The following is a 10,277-nucleotide window of genomic DNA, read 5'->3' on the forward strand; positions in this document are numbered from 1 at the left end:
TTCCATTGGTTCATACAGTGACAAGAAACTGAGATCACGTGAGATCTCAAACTCTTGGAAATAATCAAAAGAAGACTTTTGCATCTTCCTGAAATAGGATGCAAAAGGTGATGCTATTCTATAAATATAATATTGTAACTACTAAATACTAGTTAATATATACAGACCCATGTTTTCAGTTTGCTAATACCCAAGGCATGACACTTTTGATGGAGCATTTGAAACATGCATGTAGTTATTGTTCAGCATTCTCATTTCCGATATGAAAACAGTAAAAAAAATCCCTCAGCTAAATGATCCTTAACCATTAGCTCTAAAATGTCATACCAAGGGATGAATATATGGCTTTACATCGCTCCACTAGCTCTGGGGTGTAAATGCTTACAAATCTTACAACACTGTCACCTCATGGGCAAAAAAGAGCAGCAGAAATCTTCCTCCCCATTGCCGTTAGAGCTGCAGCCTCCATCCACCATAGAGCGCTTCCTCACTAGGCCTGCATCACAGGCCTCTCTTATGCAACATGACCAGGCTGAGCATATAAGTGCCTTCATGGCAGAGGAACCACCACAGTTTGCTCCATCCTCCAGCCAACCCCCAGCCTCTCAATCTACATTAACGCCTGCTGGAAGAAAAACTGCAGGCTTTGCTTCACCAGCTAACCTACAATATAACACAGGAGATGTGGAAGATTTCTCAGGAACTGAGAGGTGAGATTGATCAGCCTGGAGAATGTACCAACATTTCAGAGACTTTGATGATGATGAGTTTGATGATTTAATTTAATATGTCCATGCTTAGGAAGCGGAAACTCTGCACTCAAGTACACTGTTTCACAACTTCAATTGCAAAGAGGACTTTGAAAATAGGGAGAAGAACCAAAATCTGCACATACAAGGGGTGCCAGAAACTGTGAGTGCTAACAGCCTATGTTCCTATCTCCTGGGCTTATTCAACAACCTTGTGCCAGACATCGCTGACATAGATTGGCGCCTGGACCAAGCCCCTATGTCCAATCCTTACTTCGCAAACCTCCAGCTGGAACCAGACCAAGGGATGTTGTGGTTCACTTTCACTATTGTGATATCAAAGAATCCCTCACCCTGGCTACCCATAATAGGTCACAAATCAATTACAAGGTCTATAAAATCCACATCTTTAGTGACCTCTCCCCCATTATCCTTGCTAAAAGATGTAACCTACGGCCCACCATCTATCATCTTCAGAGCCATTGGGTCTCCTACTACTGGGGCTTACCGTTCCATTTGGTCATTAGAAAAGATGGCACCCAACATGTTCTCTGAAACCTACATGAAGGAGAATCCTTTCTCAAGCATTTTGGCATTTCACCTCTTCCAGAAGATGATCTGCTACCTCCTTCTACAACATGGGCTCCTATAGCCCCCACTAAGCTCTAGACCAGCAATGGGCAAACTACGGCCCGCGGGCTGTATACGGCCCGGCGGACCTTTTAATCCGGCCCGCGGATGTGCCTGTCAGAATGTGTGTAGACCGGGCAGCGTGACGAACGTGAGGGGAGGGGAGCTAGGCTCCTCTCACAGTCCACCCTGTAGACCGGAACGGCGCAGGAACACGGCGAATGGAACGTGCGGAGCAAAGGTAAGTGAATTGACACAGGGGGGACTTGGCTTACTACTTGGGGGGGAATAGTACTGTGGGGGATGAAATACTATATGACGGATGAATTAATATGGGGGATGAATTACTATAGGGGGGATGAATTACTATATGAGGGATGAATTACTATGGGGATGAATTAATATGGGGAATGAATTACTATAAGGGGGATGAATTACTATATGGGGGATGAATTACTATATGAGGGATGAATTAATATGGGGGATGAATTAATATGGGGAATGATTTACTATAGGGGGGATGAATTACTATAGGGGGGATGAATTACTATATGGGGGATGAATTACTGTATGGGGGATGAATTACTATGGGGGATGAATTACTATGGGGGATGAATTACTATGGGGGATGAATTACTATATGGGGGATGAATTACTATGGGGGATGAATTACTATGGGGGATGAATTACTATGGGGGATTAATTACTATATGGGGGATGAATTACTATAGGGGGGATGAATTACTATGGGGGATGAATTACTATATGGGGGATGAATTACTATATGGGGGATGAATTACTATATGGGGGATGAATTACTATGGGGGATGAATTACTATATGGGGGATGAATTACTATGGGGGATGAATTACTATATGGGGAATGAATTACTATAGGGGGGATGAATTACTATATGGGGGATGAATTACTATGGGGGATGAATTACTATATGGGGGATTAATTACTATGCTTACTATGGATGACACATACACATCATTCATCTACTCTTGGTCCGGCCCCCGGGTCCAATATATGAACCCATTGCGGCCCTCAAGTCAAAAAGTTTGCCCACCCCTGCTCTAGACCCCAGCTAAGGTGAAACTGAAGAAAACCTCTGCCACCCCTCAACATCCTTGCCACATCAGGCAACCTATGTGACTCTCCTTACTGATATCCAGAGCTCCTTGCTCAATTCCTACTGCCTTCTTAAAGGCTCATCTTGTCTTTTTTGGGGGATTCGTTAATTCCCCTAGGGTGAAGTTTTTCTTTAGTTTTGTTGAGTTATAACATTTTCATTTTTGGTTCACTGGAGAGTGGAGAAAAGGCCCTATTTTTCATCTTCTGGAGTCTCCATGTTGCCCTCTATACTCCACTGCTAGGCCCTGGATTCTTGAGACATGTCAGGGATTTGAACTTTTGTACTCTTTTTGGCCCTTATGGCCCCATGTTTATGGCCCCGTGTTTATGGCTCCAGTGACCGTTTTGTTTGAACTTTTTTGTATTTTGTTTTTTTTTAATATCTCTACCCTAAGATGAGTTTACACCTTTTTCTACACATCAGTTGGTTTCCTCCCACTACGGTATGCTTACATGTGCCTTCTGCTGATTTATGGTTATAGCCTTAATAATATTATATTTTTTTTATATTCAAATATTTTTATTGAAAACATTTTTCAAGAACATTTACATAGTATGTAGTCGTAAATAAACGTTCACATAGTATGACATTAAAGTATATAATAAATCAGGAGATATATGTTTACCCCTCAGGAGGGGTAATAGATGCATAAAATATAGGATAGTTGGATTTCCCTAGAGAGGTATTCTCATTTCTATGTGAACCAACTTCGCTAAGGATTGAATTGGGGAATAGTGGCAAGAGAGAGGGGAGAGAAGGGAAGGGAAGGAGTGTACCAGTCACATTTTGTATGCGTATTGTGAGGGTATCATGTCAGCATGAGACTGAGCAGTTAGGATTTCTAAACCACCTGGACCAGTAATAATATTATCTTTTAATGTCAAAGGTTTAAATTCCATTAAGAAGCGATGGTTAGCATTGGAAGAATTTAAAAATTCTGGAGCTGATGTGGTTCTGGTTAAGGAAACACATTTTAGATCTGGGGGTTCATTAAAATTTGCTTCTAAGTATCTCCCCACCTCTAATATTATTTCCAACTCTTCTGGAAAGTCTGGATTGCAGTTTCGATTAGATGCTGTTAGAACCCGCCAGGTGGTGCCCCTGGCTGTCCACTTGACAGACCTACCCAAAGCGTGGAGTCTAAGTCCCGGTCTGTGCTTTCACCAGGGCCCCTGATGGTGGGGATGGACTTGAAACAGACCGGGACCAGGTCACGACCTCCGAGCAGGCCCACCAGTGGCAGGGGCAACCTCCGGGGATGTATTGGTACCGGGAGAGCCAGATGTGAGGAGGACGGCAGGACCTAGCAGGATGGATCACGAGCGGGGGTCCCGTGGGGTAGGCGAGGTACAGAATCGGCAGGCGGAGAGTAGTCAGGTCACACGCAGGGTCAGCAGGATAAGTCAGTCCGTAGAGAGGTCAAAACAAGCCGAGGGTCAGGATGGGAGAAGGCAGAGTAGTCAGGACAATCCGGGTCAACACAGGAGTAGGCAGCGTAGTCAGGGTCAATCAGGGTCAAAAACACAGGTACAGGACTCAGGAACTCAGATAGACCTTGCGGCGATTACTGACAGTGCAGGGCATCTTTAAATATTGCGCCCTGCACTGTCATTGGCCGCTCGGGACGCGCCCCCGGGCTGTCATTGGCCGCCCGAGGCGCGCCCGCGGGTCCCACTGCGCATGCGCGGCATCCTGTCATCCACGGCCCGCCGGGACCTAGTGCCTGTGTCCCAGTGCGCATGCGCCGGCCGACAGGACGCCGCGATCCCTGACATTGCCCCCCCCCTATGGGCACCCTCCGGGAGCCCCACTGATCTCTCCACCGCGGGTGGCCACGAAAAAATTCCCGGATGAGCCTGGGGGCGTGAACATTCTGGATGGGTACCCAAGAATTCTCCTCAGGGCCATAACCCTTCCATTTTATCAGGAACTGCGTCTGGCCCCCCCTCTTTCGGCAACTGAGAATAGTTTCTACCTCATATTCCTCCTGGTCACCTATGGCGACTGCCTCAGGAGGTCTGGATTGGCGATCCGGGAAGGAATCTGGTCTGGATGGTTTCAGGAGAGAGACATGGAACACCGGGTGTATTTTGAAAGACTCCGGGAGCTCAAGTTCGTAGGCCACTTCATTGATCACCCGTTTAATTGGAAACGGTCCAAGGTACTTCGGTCCTAACTTCCTGGAAGGACACAGCATTTTCAAGTTGGTCGTAGCCAACCAAACCTGATCCCCCGGCTGGAGCAACAGCTCTCCTCTTCTCTTCCTGTTGAACGCCTTTTTACTATCTTCTTGGGCTTTAGTGATGGCCTCCTGAATCGTTTTGTTATTGACAGAAAAGAAATGCAAGACATCTTGAGATGCGGGTACCGGACTTTCGGGCGTTAGGTCGGGGAGAAACGTAGGATGATATCCGAAATTGGTAAAAAACGGTGATTGTCCCGTCGCTGAGTGGCTCGAGTTATTATAGGCGAACTCTGCAGAAGGCAACAGTGTTAGCCAGTCGTCCTGGAGATAGGAGGTGTAGCATCTGAGGTACTGTTCCAATGTTTGATTGGTCCTTTCTGTTTGCCCGTTGGTCTGTGGATGGTAAGCAGATGACAGTGACAGTTTGATTCCTAATGCTTCACATAAGGCTTTCCAGAATCTAGATGTGAACTGGACTCCCCGATCCGATACTATGTCTTCGGGTATCCCATGTAGCCTTACTACTTCCTTGATGAATATCCGTGCAGTCTCCGGTGCCGACGGGGTTCTTTCCAAGGGCACGAAATGAGCCATCTTTGAAAAGCGATCCACGATCACCATTATAGCAGTGTAGCCTTGAGACGGTGGGAGTTCGACTACAAAATCCATGGCAATCATTTGCCAGGCCCGTTTGGGTATCGGCAATGGACGCAACAATCCCCAGGCCTTGCTTCTGGAGGGCTTGTTCCTTTGGCAGGTGGGACAGGTCTGGACGTAGCGCTCGCAGTCTTTGACCATGTTTGGCCACCAGAATGAGCGCCGTAGTAGCTCCAGAGTCTTCGCCACCCCAAAGTGCCCTGCCATTGGATGGTCGTGGCAGTGCCCCAGGACGAAAGTTTGAACTCCTTCTGGCACCACGATCCGATTTTCCTTCCAAAGCAGACCATCGCGGTTCTGGAGAGGCGACCCAGGCGGGACTGGCAGTCCAACGGAAGCGTCAATCAGTCTGGAGCGAAGTTCCGTTTGCAGGACGAGGAAGCTTCCGGATGGCAAAATTGTGTCAGGTAACACTGTATCGTCGGGGTCCTCAAACATGCGGGACAGAGCGTCTGGTTTTGTATTTTTAGACCCAGGTCGGTACGTTATATGAAAGGTAAACCGAGAGAAGAAAAGAGCCCATCTCGCCTGGCGTGGTCTCAGTCGTTTCGCCGTCCTTAAATACTCGAGGTTCTTGTGATCCGTGAATATTAGGATTGGGTGTGTGGCTCCTTCCAGGAGATACCTCCATTCTTCTAGAGCGGACTTGATGGCCAGGAGTTCCCGATCTCCAATATCGTAATTGCGCTCCGCCGGAGTGCAATTTCCTGGAGAAAAACGCCACGGGATGCAGTAACTCCTTGGTACCACTCCTTTGGGAAAGAATCGCTCCTACCGCGTTTTCGGAGGCGTCCACTTCCAAAACATATGGAAGAGAAGAATCTGGATGGCAGAGAATAGGAGCAGAAGTAAACAATTTCTTGAGCGTGTCGAACGCGGTCTGGGCTTCAGGGGTGCATTTAAAACGAGTCCCTTGTTTAGTCAGTTGCGTGATTGGGGAGACCAGCCCTGAGAAGTTCCTGACAAACTTTCTATAAAAGTTTGCGAATCCAATGAAACGCTGTACCCTCCTCTTATCGGTGGGTGTTGGCCAATCTAAGATCGCCGTGACTTTCTGGGGATCCATCGCGACCCCCGCGGGAGAGAGGACCAGTCCCAAGAACGTTATTTCACACTGTTCAAAACAGCATTTTTCTGCCTTGGCGTAAAGCCCGTGTTGGCGTAAACGTGTTAGGACCCTTGCCACATGCTCCCTATGAGCCTCCAGTGAGGGTGAAAATATCAGGATGTCATCTAGGTAGACAACCACGAAGACATCGAGGAAATCACGAAAGACATCGTTAATAAAGTGTTGGAAGGTGGCCGGTGCGTTACAGAGCCCGAACGGCATCACCAAATATTCGAAATGACCGAATCTCGTACGAAAGGCTGTCTTCCATTCATCCCCCTCCCTGATACGTACAAGGTTATATGCCCCCCGCAAGTCTAATTTAGTAAAAATCGCTGCTGACCCTAACCTCTGGAGGAGCTCAGGGACTAGGGGTAATGGATAGCGATTTTTTACTGTGATTTTATTCAGGTCTCGGTAGTCAATACAGGGCCGTAACGATTTGTCTTTTTTTTCTACAAAAAACAACTCAGCCCCGGCCGGGGACGTGGACGGGCGAATAAATCCCTTCCGCAGATTGTCATCAATATACTCCCTCAAAACCCCTGATTCTAGTTCCGATAAAGGAAAAATGCGACCGAATGAAATCTCAGATCCGGGTAGGAGGTCTATGGGGCAATCGTAGGAACGGTGTGGGGGAAGAATGTCTGCTCCTCGCTTACTGAACACATCTAAGAAATCGTGGTAGGCCGGAGGGATAACCTGAGACAGATCCGTATCACCATCCATGCATAGGAGAAACCGGGGAGGCACGGGCCCTGGGACGTGGCAGTGATCCCGGCAGTATGGTGACCGAAACTGAACCGTTCCCTTCTCCCAATCAACCTGGGGGTTATGGGCCCGCAGCCAAGGAAGCCCCAGAATGATTGGGAAAAGGGGGGATGCGATGGCATCCAGACGGAGGAACTCCTGATGATGGTCAGCCATCGTGGTAAAAATAGGGGGAGTCTCCTGATCCACCACTCCCGACTTTATGCTAGACCCGTCTGCCAGGAAGATGTTAAACCCCCTTTCTTTGGTCTGGAGGGGAATCTTTTGCCGGTGAGCAAAAGTAAGATCAATGAAACAACTACATGCTCCCGAATCAATGATTGCGGTCACCGACAGGGTTCCTCCGGGAAGCTGTAACGACACAGGTATTGCCAGGTAACTAGATAGATCACCCCTTTCTGTAGGTAAAGGAAAACAGGAAGCGGACTTACTCATTTTTGCAGAACAGGAGCGCACCTGGTGACCAGCTTCCCCACAGTACAGACATAGGTTCTGCGATCGTCTCCTCTGACGTTCCTCGGCCGATAAAGTGGAACGGGCCAGTCCCAGTTGCATGGGTTCTGAGGTGTCCCCTGCTTCCGTGCTCCGAGCATGGCTCCCTGGGGTTGGAGCTGCTTCTCTCGGTGGGATCCATGCCACCCTTTGACCCTGGCTACTCCTTTCCAGGCGACGCTCTCTCAGTCTGCGGTCAATTTGGATGGCCAACTCTATCAGTTTCTCAAGAGAGTCCGGTAGTCCTACTCGTGCTAATTCGTCTTTTAGAGACTCAGACAGCCCAATGCGGAACTGGTGACATAATGCCGCATCGTTCCATCTGGTATCTCCCATCCAACGCCTGACATCAGACGCATACTCTTCAGCCGCCCGGCGGCCTTGCCGCAGAGAGTATAGAGTAGCCTCTGCAGAGGCAGCCCGCTGGGGGTCGTCATATAGGACGGCCATGGCCTGAAAGAACTCAGTCACGGAATCGAGATGGGGGTCACGCTTCTCCATCAGGCGGTGAGTTCAATCCTGGGGCTCATCCTGAAGGAGAGAGATTATAAACCCCACCTTGACGGTCTCGACGGAAAACGTGCGGGGCTGCAGGTCAAAAAATAAAGTGCACGCGTTCCGGAAGGCCCGAAAACGGCTTCGGTCTCCACGGAATCGTTCCGGCAGGGGAACGCGGGGTTCGGGAGCTAGGGGTGCCGCAACTGCTCCGGATGCTGGAGCAGCGGGTGATACCGCTGTTGCGGAACTTGGAGCAGGGGGAGTCTGGGTGGCAAACGACTCCATGCGGTCCTCAAGCCGGGTGCAGCGGCTGTGAAAATTCTGGAAGGCCTGGGTCAGAGTCGCCAGGTGCTGGCATATATCCTCTAGGGACGCCGGTCCTCTTCCTGGCTCTGTCATGGCCGCAAGGTACTGTTAGAACCCGCCAGGTGGTGCCCCTGGCTGCCCACTTGGCAGACCTACCCAAAGCGTGGAGTCTAAGTCCCGGTCTGTGCTTTCACCAGGGCCCCTGATGGTGGGGATGGACTTGAAACAGACCGGGACCAGGTCACGACCTCCGAGCAGGCCCACCAGTGGCAGGGGCAACCTCCGGGGATGTATTGGTACCGGGAGAGCCAGATGTGAGGAGGACGGCAGGACCTAGCAGGATGGATCACGAGCGGAGGTCCCGTGGGGTAGGCGAGGTACAGAATCGGCAGGCGGAGAGTAGTCAGGTCACACGCAGGGTCAGCAGGATAAGTCAGCCCGTAGAGAGGTCAAAACAAGCCGAGGGTCAGGATGGGAGAAGGCAGAGTAGTCAGGACAATCCGGGTCAACACAGGAGTAGGCAGCATAGTCAGGGTCAATCAGGGTCAAAAACACAGGTACAGGACTCAGGAACTCAGATAGACCTTGCGGCGATTACTGACAGTGCAGGGCATCTTTAAATATTGCGCCCTGCACTGTCATTGGCCGCTCGGGATTCGCCCCCGGGCTGTCATTGGCCGCCCGAGGCGCGCCCGCGGGTCCCACTGCGCATGCGCGGCATCCTGTCATCCACGGCCCGCCGGGACCTAGTGCCTGTGTCCCGGCGTGAGCCGTCGCCAGTGCGCATGCGCCGGCCGATAGGACGCCGCGATCCCTGACAGATGCTCTTGCCCTGTCTAGATAAAGTCCTCTCACTTGATCCTAAGCTGTGAATACATAGCTATCTTCTTTACACGTATGAATGTCTATGCTCTGAACTCTGGCCAGATTCAATTCCTTACTCATGCCTTAGGGAAGCCATAGGGGAGCACAGAAGGTGGCCCTCTGCAGAATGCATTTTGCCTAATAAAGAGGCTTTTAAAGCATTAGCAACTTTTTTTAAATGAGAGTTTTCTGAAATGCATTGCCCTTTTAATAGGCCTTATATCCTCCCACAAGATGGATACCCGCAACACAGATCCCTCATTAAGCTGAAAAAACTCAGTTGGAGCTTGAGAAAGTTGCTAGGTGTAGTAAGGATTCATTAAGATGTCAATGGCATTTTTTCTTTGGGGGGGGCTAACAAAGTGAGGTCCAAGGAAATGGGAGAATGGTCAGATTAAATCATCTTCCCAATTTCTGAGACCACTACACTTGTCAAAACCGGGGCTGAAACAAGAAAATGATCTAACTTAGAATACAATTTTATGAGAGGGGAGTAAAATGAAAGCTGTCTCTTGGTGGGATATTTAATTCTCCAGGAATTAAGGAGCTGGTGGGTATGATTAGTTTAGGGAAAGAGGTGGCCACAGGGTGTACCTGTTTAGATGGTGTAGAATGAAACAAGGTATGTCTATCTCTTGTGGGGGAGAGAGCAATGTTAAAATCTCCCCTGACAATAATAAAGAGCTGAGAAAACTGTTGCATTAACTCCTGAAAAACATTTTTCTTTTAAACAAGATGACATCAACAAATGTTTGCTGATTTCCACTTGCCTAAATTGTCCTACTCTGATATACAAAAGTGGAATGCTGCTATGTGGAAGAGCTCACAAATGCTATTAAGCATTTGCCAGCACATACACTATATTGCAAAACGTATTGG

General features: G+C 49.0%; 1 protein-coding gene across 1 annotated transcript in view; it reads right to left on the reverse strand.

Annotated features, from left to right (window-relative positions):
* LOC149457702 (uncharacterized) overlaps positions 1 to 7,593 on the reverse strand; it is a 145,717-nt gene extending 138,124 nt beyond the window's left edge. The window contains exons 1-2 of the mRNA XM_089683333.1: positions 6,396 to 7,593; positions 4,801 to 6,130 (exon numbers count right to left, since the gene is read on the reverse strand). Of these exons, the coding sequence (XP_089539459.1) occupies positions 4,801 to 6,130; positions 6,396 to 7,394 (2,329 nt within the window). The 5' untranslated portion in view covers positions 7,395 to 7,593. The remainder of the gene's footprint in view (positions 1 to 4,800; positions 6,131 to 6,395) is intronic.
* Between the last annotated feature and the right edge of the window lie 2,684 nt (positions 7,594 to 10,277).

This window comes from Staurois parvus, unplaced genomic scaffold (assembly GCF_062004578.1).
Source record: "Staurois parvus isolate SC_StPar_1 unplaced genomic scaffold, SC_StPar_1.0 ptg000306l, whole genome shotgun sequence".
Lineage (NCBI taxonomy): Eukaryota > Metazoa > Chordata > Amphibia > Anura > Ranidae > Staurois > Staurois parvus.